General features: G+C 41.6%; 1 protein-coding gene across 3 annotated transcripts in view; it reads right to left on the bottom strand.

The window, feature by feature from the left end:
* Positions 1 to 149: 149 nt before the first annotated feature.
* The window catches only part of LOC123785470 (sperm flagellar and cilia associated 2), a 135,365-nt gene continuing 116,824 nt past the window's right edge, over positions 150 to 18,690 (bottom strand). For 2 of the 3 annotated variants that reach the window (XM_087867937.1, XM_087867939.1), the window contains 9 exons: positions 16,554 to 16,701; positions 14,557 to 14,685; positions 13,318 to 13,456; positions 10,564 to 10,793; positions 1,918 to 3,083; positions 1,573 to 1,790; positions 1,245 to 1,453; positions 1,027 to 1,150; positions 150 to 940 (listed from right to left, as the gene is read on the bottom strand). In XM_087867937.1, coding sequence (XP_087724063.1) covers positions 589 to 940; positions 1,027 to 1,150; positions 1,245 to 1,453; positions 1,573 to 1,790; positions 1,918 to 3,083; positions 10,564 to 10,793; positions 13,318 to 13,456; positions 14,557 to 14,685; positions 16,554 to 16,701 — 2,715 coding nt within the window. In that variant the 3' untranslated portion in view covers positions 150 to 588. Of the gene's footprint in view, positions 941 to 1,026; positions 1,151 to 1,244; positions 1,454 to 1,572; positions 1,791 to 1,917; positions 3,084 to 10,563; positions 10,794 to 13,317; positions 13,457 to 14,556; positions 14,686 to 16,553; positions 16,702 to 18,690 lie in introns of those variants that run through there. The other variant, XM_087867938.1, reaches the window with a different exon arrangement.

Consider the following 18,690-nt stretch of genomic DNA (forward strand, 5'->3'; position numbering starts at 1 on the left):
ATCCCAAATTTTTGATGTAAAGTTCCATGATTCATTACTTGTATATAACACCCAGTGCACCATGCAATACGTGCCCTCCTTACTACCCATCACCGGCCTATCCCAATCCCCCACCCCCTTCCCCTCTGAAGCCCTCAGTTTGTTTCCCAGAGTCCATAGTCTCTCATGGTTCATTCCCTCTTCTGTAGAAGTCAATTTAGAAAGGTATAGGAAGGGGTGCCTGGGTGGCTAGGTCAGTTAAGCGGCCGACTCTTGATTTCAGCTCAGCTCAGCTCATGATCTCAGGGTCCTTGGATGGAGCCCCGCAGCACTGGGCTCTGCACTCAGCGGGAAGTCTGCATCAGTAGTGTCTCTCTCCCTCTCCCCCTCCCCCCACTTGCTCCCTCTCTCTCTAAAATAAATACATAAATCTTTTTGTTTTGTTTTTTTTTAAAGAAAGGTACAGGACATTTTTGCTTTGTCTGGAAAAATGCCAAATGCCTTCTGTGTTTGAATGTGAAGACTGGTTACTATTTTACTTCTAAATTTCAGATTAAAAAGAATTTGTTTTTGCTTTGATCAATGACGAAGTCAACATTGGTCATATTACTAATCACTTTCATAACGGCTTTCTGAGTTTGATGAACAAGCAGAATTAGGTCTCATGTCACCAGTGGAAGATGGCATTCTTGTATTCCATAAATGGATAGCTTTCCGAGGGTCAAAGTTATTAATGTCTGGAGAATTCAACTGGATTATCAGGAGGTCCGTCATACTTTCAGCCTTGATCTTGGCATGCATTTGTGACATGGCGAGTTTCATCTGACTAAAGCCACGTTCTGCCTCTGCGGAACTTGCAGGGAGGGTCAGCACTAGGTCCACTAATGTCAGGATATTTGGATACTTGTGTAAGTAAACAGAATTCACAAAATCCCAGGTCAATTTGCGGATGTTCTGAAATCTTGGGGGGGGGGGAAGAATGAAAAATGTAAAAGATTGAGACTCTCAAGTTTCATTCAAATATTTATAAATACCAGCTATGCTTACCTAGCATATATCTCTAATTTCAACATGCTCCATTCGGTGTCCATTTCATCGATTTCCACATTGGCAGCTTCCAGTACTGGTTCATAATGGGCAATCAGGATGGATACCTCTTTTTCTCCAAATTCTGCCATCGATATACAAGAGAAAAAGTCACATATATGAAAGAAATCTACAGATGGTCAAAGAACAATATGTTTGGGTTAGTGTCTATAGGGTACCTTGATTTATCTTCGTGGGCCACAGTTTAAAGCTCCCAATCATGGTAGCCTTCACCACATCCTGGCTGGCATCTCTGAAGCAGCCTTGCAGCTTCTTGATAAGATGTGTTAAGACTGTGCTTCTTACATCAGAAATGTCCCCCTTTCCTCCCAGGCGGTTACCATGAAAGTGGGTGACCGAATCTACCCAAAGTTCTTTTGGTCCTGGTCTGGGGAGGAAAAAAAATCCCCCAAATAAACAACTAAATGAAAAGTCACCGGGCAAATAATGTCCCCAGTCATACTGCCTAAGTTTGACAGACCCTCAAATCATTCCCCAACTCCTCACCTTGTTTGATATATTCTGAGCATTTCCACTGTTGACTCTAAGGTGGCAAATACATCAGCAATGGAAGAATTTCTGTTCTGATTGACACGGGAAAAAATGCTAAGTACATTAATGACATCCACTAAGAAATGGACAAATTTAACAATGTCTGCTTGGAGAAGGAACTCTAGGAGTTCCTTGGCTTTCTGATGAGTGGTGTCACTTCTGTCTTCATCTGCCTGTAACATAGATTGGGAATAAAATAGCGGTTTATCTTTCTTAAAATTATTATTTCAAATTGATCCATAAAAATATTCTCTGTCAGTCTGGAAAATTAAAATAGTATGGTATGTCAAAATCACTTACCAAATGCAGTTGCTGGACTATTGCAGGATATCCCTTGAGAAAGTTCTGGAGGGCTGCCTGTAATTCCTGAAGCCACCTCCTGCCCCCTACTTGAGAAGGCATCACAGGTCGAAGGTGAAGGCTTTTGAAAGCAGTCATCAGAGAACTCCTGAGAAGAGGGGAACTGTGGTAGAAGTGGTAAATGCCGTGAAGAAGGTTTCTGACATCGTTGTACAGGGGAATGCTCTGGAACACCGCCTCGTAGGATAGTTCAAGATGATGTGCAAAGCAGTATACAGTCAGCGCACATGGCTGGATTTCTCGTAAAAGCAGGGCCACCCCACTGTTTTCTCCCTCTGAGCCAGGGGCACTGTCACTTCCAAAACCAACCAGTTTCTTTGCCCAGTCTTGGTTCGATAGCTTAAGTTGAAGATTTCTCTCTAGAGTTTTCTCAATGGCATTTCTTACTGCCAAAGGATCCTTCTTTTCTACTGTCTGTACCCCAACAACTTGGCAATGCACTTTTCCTGCACGTGCAAACTGCACATAGACAAGTTCAGCTTCCTTGGTTGAACTGTCTGTGATTCCATCACTGAGGACAGAGAAAAATTTACTTCGTTCTAGTTTCTCTCTTAGATTTCTCCGTTCCACCTCAGCGATAAAATATGTAAAGGTTCTTGCTGATTTGTTAGTTCTGAACACCGGGCCGATATCGACCCCCTTCATATCATCCAACTTGCACATCCAGATAAAGTCTTTGAGGGGACGTCCCGTCTTGGCGATAGCATGGCATGATCTGAATAAGTTCTCTACTCTCCCCAGGGTGACTTTGCTCATGGTAGTCACCATGAGCTCTGTGGCGGTGTGGTTCACTGGAGAACTGCTCGTTGCTTCCATTAATGAAGCCTTGGCATGAACCTCACTAAGATGATGTGCGTTGAGAAATTCCGTCCTAAAGTTGTCAGTGCCGTAAAAAAAACTCACTTGAGTTCCCTTTGACTTCACTCCATGCTTACGACATAGGCCACAGAACATAAGATTTAGTATCTCATCATATATAAGCCAAGGGTATTTTTTTAGCCAGATTTTCAAAAATTGATCATTCCTCCTTGGAAGGTAATGGTCAAGCTTCTGCAGTCTTTTGTGCTTTTCAGTGACTCGGTTCACAACATCTGGAGGACCCCTGCCTTTAAAATAACTCCACATTGTTATTTTCAGTAATCACCAACATCTACCCTCAGTTTTGCTTAATCTCTGCCCCCAACACTTGCTCATTGTTTCTGGAAGAAATTACAGTGATTGCTTACAAGTAGCATGTCAAGCATTCTGTATTTTAAGTGGCTTATACCATTGAATCCTCATAATCCATTATCCGTATTTTATAGTTGAGAAAATGGACCAATGACCTGTCATTTTATGGATTAAGAAAACAACTAGGGCACAGAGAGGTTAGTTAATTTGTCTGATGTCACAGTGCTCGTAAGTGGTGGAGTTGGGGATCACTAGCAGGCAGTCTGACTCCACAGCCCCTATGCTTACTTACTTCACCATTACTGGTTTCTAATAAGGGAAAAGGGTGCTATGGTCTTCCTCACGCTAAAATCTGGTTCTCTATGCATAAGAGGGACACTGCTTTTTGCTGACATTTGCTTCCTGTGGTGAGAAGAAAGAGTACCAGGACACGCACAGCAGCATGTCTACAAGAATCGCCTTGGCCATCTCTTCCTTCCCGACGCAGGCCCGCCTTCTCTGGCAGTACCAGAGCCAACCTGTTCATTTACAGAAAGGGCTTCAGGCTTTGAGACCCATCCTAGGTGGTTCAAGGAGCTGTGCCTCATGCCTCATCTTTTTCTTTTTCCCAAAGATCTAATTTCTGAGACCTACTTGTTGGAACGTGTATATACACATACACATATATATATACATATATTCACCTGGATGGAAGGACAGAAAAATTTAAATTACACAAAGCAACATCCTAAAATACAGTTTCTCTCAGAAGGCAGGCAGCCTGGACCACATGTTTATTTCCCTCCTTTGACTTCTGTGACCCTACAGATCATTAGATTATATTGTCCTATTTTAGAGTTTAATGAAAAAGTGGAATATGTGTTTCTGTGATATTATACTAAATTACCTCATGCTGACACACAAGCTCAGTGTTTCATTTCGTTTCACTGTTTTCCTGTCCGAGGCTGACTGACGGCCAGATTTTAAACTCTTCTGACAGAACCACACTGACTTCCTTTGTGCTCCATCATGCCTAGGTAAGTGCTAAGCCCTTGGCAGATGTCTAAGAAAATCAACATTCCCAACTGATTTTCATAATCTCATATCTCTTAACATCTATTACTTGGAAACCTTTGACATTAGTCAACCTGCTGCTGCCTTTCTTACCCAATTTGTATCTAGCCTCTATTTTGCGTTATACTCAGTTTTTTGCAGTTGTTACTGTCAAAACAGAGCCCCATTTTGGTTTTTCCCTTCCCAAATCCTAAATATTACTGTTTTCACTTAAAGTGAGCCTCCTTGTGACTGACATCTCCTGCCTTCATTTTGGGCCCTACACGTTGGGACATCAGTCTCACACACTAGGCTTTCGGCACCAGGCCCGTGCCTGCTTGACACGCATTAATGCTGGTGAACACAGGAATGAATATATGAAAAAAGAAATCTCTTGTTACTGAAGGGAAAGACTTTAACTTTCACTATTGATTTAGCTAGCTTTTATGTTTTTAGCTTTATGAACAGATTTTCCAGAAGGTGTTATCTTGAATTCTGAGCACGTACTTTCATTTGCCTAATGTAAATTCTCTGGCTTCATGAGAATGTGTTTCCTCCTGAAGAAGCAGCTGAAACTCTGCCCACAGACAGTTTTAACAGGTCCAAAGGCTTCTAGATTTACTACTGCATTTCCGTGATCTGAATCTATGCAGCGGAAGGAGATCACCCACTGAGAGAACCACAGGACACAGGGGGGCCTTACTCCTTTTTGCAAAATCCCTAGATTTTGCTATCTGGAGACATATTTCTGTTAATAACATCAATCCTTCTCTAGCGTACCTTTTCTAAGAAACATTTCTGTATTTTTTGATTTGTGTAAAGTCAGACAATTTAAGGAGGTTTCGGATTCCAACATGGGGTTTACCTCCCTGAAAATGTGTATTATCATATTTCTACAATTTTCTCAGAGACGTTAGCTTAGAAAGATCCACAGAACTTTCCAATGATTTCCCCCCACCCCAGTGCCCTTAATCCTGTCTCTCAGTTGGCCGAGGCTCTGTAGAGACACAGAGCAGCATCTTCTGAGCTCTCAGTCTCTTCCTCCCTGTAATCCACTCACCACATCATTTGGCTCTAAAGGCCTTTGATAATCCTTTCCTGTGTGTCCTTTGCAAGCCACTTTGATACTTCACAATTTGACCACAAAGTCTTTGTGGTCCTCACCTCCTGCCTCCTGCCCCAGCTGGTCTGTTTGCTATTCCTTGAATAAATATGTTATGCAACTTCAAAATCTCCATGTCTACCCTATTTTCCCCTTTGCCTGTTTTCCCCTGCTTTTCTTCCTGGAAGTTCCCATTGAAAATTCTCCTCTGGGTTAACCCCTATGCTGACCCACACAGGCAGCAGTAACTAGTTCCTCCTTTGACTTCTTGTAAAAACCATGTTAGCCGAATGATCTAGCTTAGCCACCCCAGACAAGAGCTCTGTTTGTGCCTTTTGTCTCTGAGACCAATCATTGAACCTAAGGGTCTCTAAAAGAGGCTCAAAGGAGGGGCCCCTTGTGAGTTTTTAGAACAATTTCATAGCCTCGAGCAACTAACTGCTGCCTCTCTTGAAGAAGGGGTGAGGATGCGGAATTTGCTGGACTGTGTTCTCTCTGGATAGCCTCTCAGCAGAGGCCAAAATAGCCATGAACCAAATCGCTACAGACATTACATGGAATACGGATGGGTTTACAAAGAAAAGGAGTTCTTTTGGTTTAAGTGGGGACTGAGGAACATTGCTAAAGTGTTCTAGTTTCAACAGACTCCAAATTGCTTCCATTGGAAAAAGACTGTCTTCCTGATGTGCTTGGCACTCGATGTTTAGAGACAAGATGTTCCTACCCAGAGCTTAATGCGCCATACAAAATGAGTGTTTTTGTTTGGGATGTTTATGGTCCCTTGGGGAGCCACATACTTTAGGACTTAATTCTATCAGGTGGTGTAATTTTTTTTTCTGGAAATGTTCCAAGGTAATGCTGTAGATGCCTGTTCTGGTATGTGTACCCTCAGGATACCGAGCTAATATTTTGGGTAATAATTGGAATAGTTGATTCACTATTGCATAATGTTACATATTATATAATAATAATGATATTATTATAATTATATAATTAAATGACAATGGATTATATACACTTAAATTGCACATTCTATGTGCCTGACACTTCCTAAACACTTTACATAAATTAATTACTTTAACACTCATAGCAACTCCATTGAAATATCCCAGTGTCCAGATGAGAAAATTGCGACAGAAAGAGGCTAACTAACTTGCCCAAGATCCTACTACAATCATTTGACAAAAGGTGGATTTGAAAAGAGCTGTCTGATTCTTCTTACCTGTGGCTGGGTCTTCTTACTCAGCCAGCCACGGGTAAGAAGTGAACTAACATAACATAATAAAAAATTATTATTAAAAAAAAAAAGAAGAAGTGAAGCGACGTGGAAATGCTAGCACGGGGCCTGGCACGTGGAGCCAGACACCATGTCAATACTGGCTATTGTTGTAATTCAGAAGATGTTCGCTAAATATCCCTGTGTGCTGAGAGCACTGTTGTGGGAATGATTCCTGGGGCAGTCAATGAAAGAAGGTCTTGCCAATTCACTGGCTGGCTCTTACTTAAGCTGCTCCTGAGATTCTCAAGTATGGCTCTTTGCTGGGTGGCAAGAACAACGCTAGCATGATAAATTGTTTCATTGCATTTTCATGATCTTGTATGATTGTCATGCCTCAGGTCGTTTTTCTTTTCTGGCGTATTTGTGACGATCCTATCAACAAATGGTATTTTATTTCTCATGACTGCCTTTACCAAAGGAGATTTAGAATCATTACAAGTGGCAGATTTTGACCAGGAGAGGAGTGTTGAATATAAACATTACAGTATATAAGGCATTTTCAATTTTCCATTATCTTTAGTAAGGACTATTTTAATGAAGACTTTTATTTTTAAAGCAGGGTAGCTAATAGCAGAAAACTTCTTAAGCTTTAGTTTTTTTCTGTTCATATTCTGATACTAGTTAATCAAGTGTTTAAAGTCACTAGTTTTACTTGAAGAGTATCCATTTCACTCAATCATTTTATTTATGTAGCATAATTAAAAGTTATCAAAGTGGAACTTCATATTACCATTCCTTACAAATTTGCTAAAAACATCTTCCTGTGGGCCTAGTCATAAAATGACTATGTGTGAACATCTATGCTTTTTCTCCTAGAGAAAAATACATCTGTTCATCATATTTTACCATATTTTAGTAAGCGTGAAAGTTGCATCTTAGATACCGTAGGTTACACTAACATATGTGAAATAGTTTACGGAAATGCTCTTCCTTCTTGGCTTAAAAATGACAGCAATTTTCAAGTTCAAGGAAGAAGTTCTGTAGGATTACACATGTAGAAATGTGCCACTTTCAGCCAGTTGCTCCATACTTTCAAAGCAGATCACTTCAACTAAGTTTGTCTTTCAAAATTATACAGTTCTGATGTAAATACAGTGGAAGTTACCATAAAAGATTATTTTCCAATTCTCAGAAGGAATATGATAAAAGTCTTCACTTAAAAGATGGATAGCTGTGTATCATTTAAGGCAGTGAACAAGAATCATGGAGCTGAGGAAGAACGACTAAAGTCAGAGGACTTTGGGGGGCTAAGGGAGTCGGGGAGAAAGGGTGAGTGGCAATTACTGGACTTCCTCAAGGAGGGGCAATGTCTATATTTGCAGCCTGACTTCAAAGAAGTCATCACAGAACTGTGACTCTGGGATGCAGAAAATGGAATGATCATTATTTTGCTTTCCTTTTATCACATGAGCAAGAATAACAACAACGAACATTATTACTTTTATTGATAGACTACCTGATACCGTGCTAAGGTTTTACATGTGCTTAAAAAGCAAAGAGTATGTGTGTGTGTGTGTGTGTGTGTGTGTGCGCGCGTGTGTGTGTGTATTCAAATAGCATAATTGAGCTAATAATAAAGAACTTAAACTGCTCATAGACCACAAGTCATTTTGAACCATTAAGACCCCCAAATCTCACAGCATTGCATAGCCTTGTAAACTGTGCAGTAATTACCATTCTTAAATCTGGGTTAATTCTCCAGCTTGGGTGGATGGCGGTGGTTCCTCAGACAGAGAAGGCCTCCCCGTCTGTTCGTGTGTGGTTTGTGCAGTGGGGGAAGGAGGAGCAAAGCAGTCTCCAGACCTTTCCCTCAATATCCACACCCATGCCTTTTATCTGCACGTTGGCCAGTGGCTGTTCCTCCAGCTTGAAATACCCCTTGGATCCCTGCCATCACATCGCTCTTCTTCCAATTCCTTCCTCTGAGGTATAATCCCACCAAACTTTCCCTGACCCACCTCGCTGAGCACGGATCCTCTTTTGCTCGGCATTCCTGACCACTTTCATAAAGTTCATATTCTGGTCCAGAAAGAACCTAAATAGAAGTTTATATTTTCTTCTTCCTTGCTTGCCTTTTCAAATTATACTCTAAGCCCCTCAGGCAAGTGGTTTTCCTTTTACATCTACTTTTTAAAAAACTATACAACTATCTCTCTCCTTCCCCTCCCCTCCTTTCCTTTTCTCCCCCTTCCTTCCTCTTTCTACCATACTTTGAAAGCTGTTGCATTCATTCTACCGTATTCAAAAAACAGATAAATGTATTGGTTGACGTATTTTAGTCCCAAGGGTTTCTAGAGTTAATCTTCTAAGACATACACATGTCAACTTACAGCTGCTCTTTGTTGTTTTTAAACTTTTAGTTGAAATGCAGCCTCTGGTTTTGAAGTTGGATCCAAGAATGTATTATGGTTATCATCATGAATACCAAGGTCCCTTTTAAAAGGGATTATGAGTGGTTGATAATTTTCAAAATCCACTTCCACCTACTCAAATACCCCCAAATGCTTTTAGTGTTGACCTGCTAACTGGATGATTTCCTTCCCATCACCCCAGTGTAGGATTAAATCAAAGCATATTTCATATTCAGAATCTTTATACATGTATCTTTTTCTTTTATACGTAAAAAATAGTATGATAAAATGAAGAGCAAAAGCAAGTCTCGAGGAGGAAATACGTAATAAGAGGGCCTTGTGAAACCCACACAGTGGGGAAGAGACTGGAACCTGCCTGAATGTCAGATGGAAGGGATTTCACGGGCGGAATTTATAAAACTGCCATTTTTTGTATCTGCTGATGGCCGCATTTCCTTTCTGCCCAAATACTGCCGACCAGAGTTGGTGTCCATGCACAGTTGTCGTGTGTGCCTTTATGTACCGGAGACGGAGACCACTCATGCTAATGAGATGTACTGACATGTGCCAGGGTAAGGGGGTCACCCAGGGGCCCATGGTTACCCCTGTTTCACCCGCTGGGCTTAGCAAAAAGGCATTCAGACTTAGACTAAGGGAATGCCCTTTTGACTAATGAGATTTGATGAGGGTTTCTAGAAGTATTTGACTTTTAAAAAACAAATGAATATAATCACAATGAAAGTGGAATTGTGCTAGTGCTAGACTAGAGTCAGTTGACTATTCTGTAGGGAAAAGTAATGATTTTCCAATACATGGATGTTGGGAGATAAAATAAACCTAATTATGAGAGATGACTTAGTTCAGTGAGAAGGGGCAAGAGCTTTGAAGCTGAAGAGGCCTGGATGACATATGACCATATGTAAAAACTGCTCTGTGACTCAGTGTCCAGACCAATAAAATGGAGATGGGATGATAGTTCTACATGATCTGTCTGAATTACTTGTGCCATCAGTTGATGGAATTCATTGAAGAATATCTGAAAGTAGAAAGAGACTGAATTAAAAAAAAAATAGCCCAGGCACATGCTAGAGCCATATGATAACGTGCTAAGAAGATAAAGAATTTGTGTGCATAAAATACTATGTACACATACGTGTGAACACATTCATCAGTTAAGCAAATATTTTGTTGACAGCTTCCCTGGTTCTGTTCTTAGTCTGTGAAGCATTGAGGGAAAAGGGAAATTTTCTACTCCCTGGTCTCCCTCCACAGACTAGTGGGGGAGAAAGAAACACAAACTCATCATCTCAGTCCAAACCCTACGTGTGTGCAGAGGCCGTCTCTCTCAACTGCCAGACACAGTCAGACTCAAGTTTACTGACTTTCTGGCCAGGGGCAGGGACCGGCCGAAGAGGAGAACTACTAGGAATGAGGATCACCACACTGCTGAAGGATTAGTCACTGTTTTCCTCCAGTTTCTTTCATTCGGATCTATGTTGTAGGAAGCAAAAGCATGATAAACTGGAACACAGCGAGGGCTCCTTTTGGTGACATGCAACCCCAGGGGGCTGATTTTACTTGTGAGCAAGTGACTGCTACCCTCATTAGTCTTATCCTTTTTTGTCCTTTTTCACGATAATTATTTTTCCTACCTTTAGGTGCGGTTTCTAAGAACTGATCTCGAAGGCGGTCAAGCTGTTCGATGGTCAGGGTGCCATTTTCTTCCTTTTCCACAGGTGGGGGGCGCACCGGAGGAGGGGGGTCTGGAAAGACTTTCATATCGCCATTAATGAAGAAATCTTCTTGGTCTAAATAAAGTTCATTCTGAATTTTTGTAGATGTTTCAATGTGATAGCGAGCCACCTCAGTTAATTTTTCCACACTGAAAATGGAAAAAAGAATAGGGTTATCCCCACTAAATACTACCGGGTTGACAGTGTTTACTTACTAGACATACATAAAGAGGCTACACGTTGTACAGCTAAGGTAGACAGCTCAATGTGCATGTTTACAAATGCCAATTCTCTTCAAACCCACCTTGTGAAAAGGTAGAGTATCATTAAATAAGCGTAGACTGGAAATAAGATATATGTTCATTATAGAGCTCACAGTCACATATTTAAATGAAGCTGAACAAAAAGGGACTTCTCAAATATGGTTTCATTAGTATTAGAACATATTTTATGGTGAAAGTAAGATTGTGTCAAGATATATATTTCATTCTAAGTATGCACCAGAATAAAGTTATATGGCAGAAAAATCTGTAAAATACAACGGTTAGAATGACACATTTATTTGGAATCAGGAAAAATTATTAAGTTAATCAAATATGATTATGGATTTCTAGAAAAGTGGCTTTTCTCTAACTTAATATCAAGGAGTTGATGTTATTTAAGACACAAATTATCAGAATGGACTTAATAATATAAACCCAACGAAATTGCTTTCTATTTTTACAAATAATAATTCCTAGTTAAATCATGTGGTATAAGCAGTAATAGGTGCGGTGGAAAGAATAGTGGAAGCTGAGCTCTCATTCCAGAACGCTCCATAGCCATGGGTCCTTGGGAACTTACCCAAGCTCCCTGAATTTCCTTATCTTTGCATGGAGTCAGTAACACATAACTCCATACCTTATGGTTATTAATGTGAAATCACACAGGGCATAGATTTAACCTATACTGGGGATTATAGTTATGGCCATAATTAAAGGCCATTTCAAAAGCCAGGGAAGTTTTACACATGAATAAAAACAATATTACTGTATTACAGGAAGGACGGTGCTTATAGTTTGCAATAAAGATTGGACACGACGGAAAAATCCATTTTGAATCTGCTCTTATGTAACCCAGGAACACCAATATATATATACTGAAAATTTTAAAAAATAGTATTAGGTGCTTTCTTTGAAAAGACCACCTTAGAATTTAACTCCCGCAGCTGTACTGGTGAGTGCCCGCAAAGCACCATAACCGGGATCTCAAGATGGGTGTGCACCACCTAGTGGAGGTTACCAGGCGTACCCTTCCCACGAATGGAAGAGATGAAAAAATGCCAAGGGAATGAAAAGCAAGATTTGAAGTTCCAAGGGATCTGATAGCTCTCGCTCTGTTTTCCTTTTTACCACCAGAGACTTTTTACAATAACCAAAACAGAAGGCATAGCTGAGCAGTCCTAGTTTTAACTTCTCGTGGCCACATTCAGGGGTCAGGTATATGCACACGATATAAATCTGAGAAATTGGAGTACATCTGATAAAAATAAGAAGCATTGTCTCTTGAGGGCCGCATGGATGGGAGCTGTGAATTCTACAAATTAAGAAGATATGTTTTCATTTGTAAGTGGCAAGCAGAGAACAGAACTGAACATCACTGCTCTGTGATGTTAACGAGTAACAGACGTGGCTATCCAGTAGTAAAAACTTATTTCAAGCCTTACTGCAGTCAGGTTACCAGGCTAAGGGGTGTGTGTGTGTGTGTGTGTGTGTGTGTGTGTGTGTGTGTGTGTTACTATATAGCACAACAGATATAAAAAACCAGGCTGAAGATTTTACAACAGAACTTTCATGATGCGACAAGGATTATAGAAAACTAACCATAACAAGTATCTTTCAGATGGCAGTTGTTTCTGAGAATACTTGCCATTCGCATTCTATGTAGGTAGCAACTTCTAAATTTTCAGGAAGTGTTTATTCCAAACTGCGGTGTTCACAGAATCTAGATCTAGTAGAAATCTCTGAAATAGCCTGGTTGCAGTGTTTCCTGGTATAGATGAAGCCCATGGGGCCCCTAGCCATTAGGCATGGTGCTTATTTATGGCCAGTGAGGAAATACCCATCTCTTGGAACATGTCTCCTGACTCTCACTTGAGGGTTATTTCTGCTTTGCTTTTTAGGGGAGAATTAAGAGAATGGGACTCTGCCCCTCACTAGAGATGAGAAGTCTGAAAAACCTTTGGAACCCAAGAGTGAAGTAGAACTGGGTATCACCCTTAAAGGGAATCAACCTCCCTGGTAAAACACTGCAGTGACTGACTTCTTAGTCTCTCCCACTAATCAGCGCTGACCCTAAAAGTAAGTCTGGCATTAGAAAGCTATGAAACATCATCTTACTTCCGAAAAATATTTTAAAATTACCTATAATCATACCTTGTAAACTAAGGTCTTCATGGAGCAGGGTAAAAACCAAACTCAGAAATGATGTGTAAAACTGGACATTGCCATAGGACAGTTTGATACATGACTTCACTGTTTGAGAAGAACCAAATACAAATGCATATGTGATTCCCTAAAAGGTCAAAATTTCTATTTGTAAATGTAATATGTATTTGTAAATGCCTAAAAATCTGCCAGTTTTGGCCTCCAGAAATTAAAAAATGCATTTTGGCAAAGCCTTGTGGTACATTACCTGGCCATTTCATTCAAGTACCTCTCACCAAGCCACTTTTCCAAGAGTTTATATACATCGACCACCTTCGTTAATAAATCTTCAAGGAAAGCCAGTGCTTTTGTCTTTATCAGTTCAAGCCGGAACTGCGTGGCTATCTCTATTTAAAAAGAAAATGAAGGATTATATATACATGCATTTTCTAATCAACTGAATTCAGTTTTAAACCAATCATGTTTCAGCTTGTGAAGATGCAGGTGCACATGTAATATACGAGTATAGGTAATACCTGACCTATGTCACTGTCACATGTCATGTGATGCATGGTAGGGTGATTGACAATTTATTTAAACCAAAACTATTATAAACTGAGCTTTACATGTATTGCACTTTATAGCAATATATTCTTTGATAAATTGGAGTGGGAAAACACAAATAGATAATTTCTGAATTTCAAAAAGGGGAAGGTACAAAGTCTCTCGATGACTCTCTACTTTAGAACCTCGGGATGGCAACGTCATTGTATTTTCTTAGAGCTGGTAAAACTAGGGCAAATCACTGTATCCCAGGGCCTACTGCTGCCCATGGCACACGCTAAGGTCTGTGGATTTTACTTCTGAAATCGTTTTCCCATGTTTCTTCCCTGCTTCCTCCACTGCCACTGGCCTAATTTGCTCATTTTCCTGATTTTTTTCCAAGTCCATTTTGAGTTGCATTATAAGACAAGTAAAGAGCCAGGAGAATATATCTGATAAAATCATTACTACCTATAGGAAAGGAGGTTTGTGGACATTAGTGACCCATGACTGGATCTTCTATGGCCTCTGTTCCCAAAAACTCACTTTCAGGGCCTGTTAGCCTCAGTCAGGATTTATTTTCCCAATGAGAGGCCTAAATTATTCTTAACATATAAAACCACCTACATACATGGCGTTAAGCCTTCTTTCAACTTGTAAAACCACACAGACTCTAACATATTCGTTTTGAATCTATTCTCTGAGATTGTTAATTATTGCTGGCGTTCTCCTAACCCCTTCCCAAATTTTCTTTGTCTCTTTTTGAGATCCCAGCAGTTATAGGACAGTTGAATCTAGCCCTCATGTGGTCATATGAAAACAACCAACTAAATGCTGTACTTTTCAATCGCTTTGCTTTGTGTTCTCACAGGCAAGATGCAACTTGAGTGGGCCGTGGGCTGTTGGCCTACGGGTCTGTTTTCCACTGAAAAGAATCATCTCGGTTCTTTCCGAATGCTACTACCTTCAAATTGCAGGGCAGCGAGGTGCTCTTCCTTGATTCTGAGCATCAGTTCTTTTCTCTTTTCCATCTGGGCAATCTCCTCTGCTGTCACTGTCACAGGGGCAGCTTCTGCCGTCGGTGGTGATTTGCCTGAAAGCACAGTGGGACTCGGGGAGGAGCGAGCGGGCGTGCAGGGGGACACACAGCTCCTGGGGCAAGATGAGGACCAAGCGAAATGTGCGGGTCTGTAGCAAACCTCTTGGGATTTGGAAAGGACCAACCCTGGTTCTGACTGTGAGTGGGAAATACTGATCTTTCCTTGAGAATTCTCCAGTGTTATCTAGGCTACACATGTATAAAATGCCCCTTTTGTGTAGCATGATGGGAAAATGAGGTGTGCAGGGAGGGCAGCCATGGTTATAGACTCCAAGGAAGGTGCGATGCAGAGTTTGGGGATGGAAATGAGCAAACTGCAACATACCAGGATGCCATTAGCCAGCGCAGAAGCCCTGCTCCGTCAGAGGTGCTGGTGTTAGGCGAGGCTATCCCAGACCCTCATGAAGAAAAGACCAGGGGACAACATCCGGAAGATATGGCTGACATGTGGCTCATGGTCAAGAATCTGTAATCTACTTAACAATCTTTTCAGTAGTACTTAACTGCAAGTACTTCAATGGTTACATAAGAGAATTTGAAAACAAGAATTTGTCGGCATTTTTCTGACAATCTACCCTTGAGAAATGGCAGTGTGATTCCAGCTGCAGGCCCCATTCGCATAATTCCACTTAGGGCAATAAATCTGTCTTGAAGGTCTGACCACAAAGGGTTCAAGTCATGTGAAGGACATAACTGTAAATAAAGAAACTGTAATAAAATGTGATTGCAATAGTAGACGGATGTAGGAATGACAGGTGAAAGGGAGCTTAATCTTGTTGGATTTCTGTTTTATCATCGGTAAAATTAAGGGACTGGACTCAACCATTTATTCATTATAGTAGATTGAAGCATGTCCTTCAAATGCTGCTTATCTCTTTCATTTTTACCATCTGAGATGGACTAAGTGGTGTGTTTGTTCTTGCGGTGCTGTTCTTTTCTTTGCTTCGAGTGCCACCTCTCACCCCCCACCTGCCCACATCCTCAGCTCCTCCTCTTACTCCTCTTCAGGGCTGCTTAAATGTACTCCGGCTGGGAAGTGCTTCCCTACCCCTCAGAAGGACTGAGGTGACCTCACTCTCAAGGTCACCTGCACCTCCCCCGCTAACGAACAATGACGGGTCAAGTGTCTGTCTCTGCTGCTAGACTAGAGTTCCCATCAGGGCAGGGACTGTGTTTTTGATCTTGTTCTTGAAGTTCACCATTGTGTCCTTAGTACCCATCATGCCGTGCTTCTAGCGGGAGCCTAACAAACGTCTCGTGAGGAACTGAGTAGTGAGGTGACTTCTGCTCCTGGCCTTCTGCCTCTTCCTCTCTCGCCTCAACTGACCTTACATGTGTACAAGTGGAGACATTCAGAGGGGGGATAATGTGTGTGCCAGAGTTTATCCCCAAGGCGAACAGGAGGTCTCTCCCAGCCTGAGTTTTCTCTCGCTCTTGTTTTCCCCTCATGTCTCTGAGGCAGAGATGAGGCAAGAGGCTTCCTGGAGAGAGGAACGTGCTTGAATTAAACCAGAAACCTGAATTCAACCTGAAACTTACATACATGTAATTTTCATCCAACCTCCTGTCAGTTACCGCAGCCTCTTTGTGCACACTTTTCAGATTACATAGTGCCACCTGCAGTTCTTCTAGCATGTTCCAAACTGTCGTGGAGGGTTATTTTACCTTAGATCCGCGCGGCTATTTGGATAAACAAGTTAGGTGAGACTGGTACCAGTATGATTAGCCAGCTAACACCACCAGAGCCTGGGTCTCCGCACAAACCCAAACCAATAGTAGCTTTGACGTGCCTGCTTAGACGTTTGTGTTCTACCAAGGGGAGTTTAAGCATCCACAGTTTTGGATGCCAGAACCATGAATACCTTTTGCTTTTTTGTCTGCTTTGTTCTTCTTGGGTGGTTCCTTTTTGACTTTTTTATTTGTACCCATCTGAGGAGATTTTTCTTTCGGGTCTGCTGGCACGTTTTCCTTTTCTTCTTCCATGAGCCTCTGATGAATTTCAGCAGCCACCTGGTTGGATACGAGCAAGATTTCAATGAGTGGACACTTATGAAATATAATAGCCATGTGGATTTAGTCATCACCCAGCTCAACTGAAGCCTCATTCTCCTGTAAACAACCATGCCATGTACTCAGTCTTGACAGAAAACACACTTCAGTGTTTTACTGACGCGGAAACCTGGCCCGGGGCTCCAGAAGCGGCTTCCCTGCAGCGTCTGCGTGTAGGTTGCTCACTTTCTCCAGCCCCGCCTGCAGGGCAACCTTACGTTTCCGCGCTGCGCCCCCACACTGCAGCAGTGCCATGATGACGCTTTCTAAAAGTTTTCTTTTAAATCTCAGACTCTATGGATTTAACACCCACTATTCTTTTATACCAATGTTACTCACTTATTATTATTATTATTATTATTGACACCCCCACAGAGTTTTAAAGACAGTTTTTCCTCATAGTCCCCCTCCATGAAATGTTGATACTGCAAAAGTGTATCTGTCTATGTATTTTACGTATAATTGTGCTTTATACATAAAACGGGTACGAATTTCTCACGCTCCCCCACCACGGTTTGGGAATGCATGCCTTGTATTGTTTGGGCTCATGGACACTTGAATCCTAGGCTTCCATTCTCCTCTAACACTAGATGTCGTCCCAGAAGGTGCAGTGCTCACAAGGATGAGCTGTCCCCCGGACTAACCTCATCCTTGTTGTCAGCTTCCTCTACTCAGGGGACTTGCAGCTTCCCGCCATCTCGGCCACCCCCTCCTTTCACTCACACGAGATTAGTTGCAGGGGCCACCCGATTGTAGCAGAGGAACGGGGAGGGTGGGTCGTGGTTGGGACCCTTCCATCTCTCCTCCGGGGCTCTTTGCTTCAGGCAGCAGGGAAACCTCGTCTTGAGGCTCATGCTGGGGCCATGCCTGCAGTTTCAAAGGCCTGATCTTTCGAAATAAGTCCAACTGCCCCTAAAGAGGTGAAGAGCACTTAGGGGTGTAGCCCCAAGAAATGAGACCTGAGAAAAGACCCCCAAAAGGGAGAAAGAAAACTTGCAGACACCAAGGAGGGAGGAGCAACATATGGTGGAAAACCTTAAAATGTCAATAAAGCAACTGGTAAAGAAATGGTGGTCATGAGAGTTCATTTATTGAAGTGCTTACTGTGTCCAAGACTGGTGTTATTTTTGGGGAGGACTGGGTGAGGGGCTCAGAGGAGAAAGAGGAAGTTGAATGGAGATGAACAGAAAGACGAATAAGGCACAAGCTCTCCCCTCAAAGACGCTTAGTCTTGGCGAGATACACCAGCCTATTCCCGCTCTCCCCCAATTCCTGCACACTTCATACCCCAGGGCTCAGCATGTAACTGTCCCCAACTGTTCTATGAATGTAAAATGTTGTTCTACCCGCCAAATGGCTTCAAGCAGCCTTTAGCACCTGCTATGCTCATAGGGGGTGCCCAGGAAATGATTATTAATAGATGGAGTTTCTTTTAAAATAATCATATTTCACGGAACATACCCACAGCTTCTTTAAGATCAGTGGAACTTTGGAGAAATACAGAAAGGTTTCAGAGAACAAGCCAGCTTTGTGTGAGCCTATGGATGTGGTTTTAATCAGATGCCCTTAAGCCATAAAAATGGATTTCATGAAGTCTACTGTACTTTAAGATTCTTGGTAAAGCTGAAAGCAGACTTGTTAACATCCCCCCTCTAAATTGCAAGCAATTCATTTTTGAATCTGTTTTTGCAAAGCACAGTAAGTTAGCAATTTCTTTTAAAATTGGATTTTTCTCCTTTATAAACAACTTTGTGGTAGTGGTGGTGGTGATGATAATTATCATCATCTGCATATTTTTGGTCCACTTCCCTCAAAGACCTCTGGGTCGCTTTCAAAAATTAACATAATTCACAATACATTCAGCAATCTACCTGTAAGGCTAAAGAAACTCTAGAAATAATGTCTTGACATTGTGGGCGTTAACTATGACTTGTTTCTTTGAAATCATTG

This window comes from Ursus americanus, chromosome 15 (assembly GCF_024610735.1).
Source record: "Ursus americanus isolate L20-20 chromosome 15, mUrsAme1.1.p, whole genome shotgun sequence".
Taxonomy (NCBI): domain Eukaryota; kingdom Metazoa; phylum Chordata; class Mammalia; order Carnivora; family Ursidae; genus Ursus; species Ursus americanus.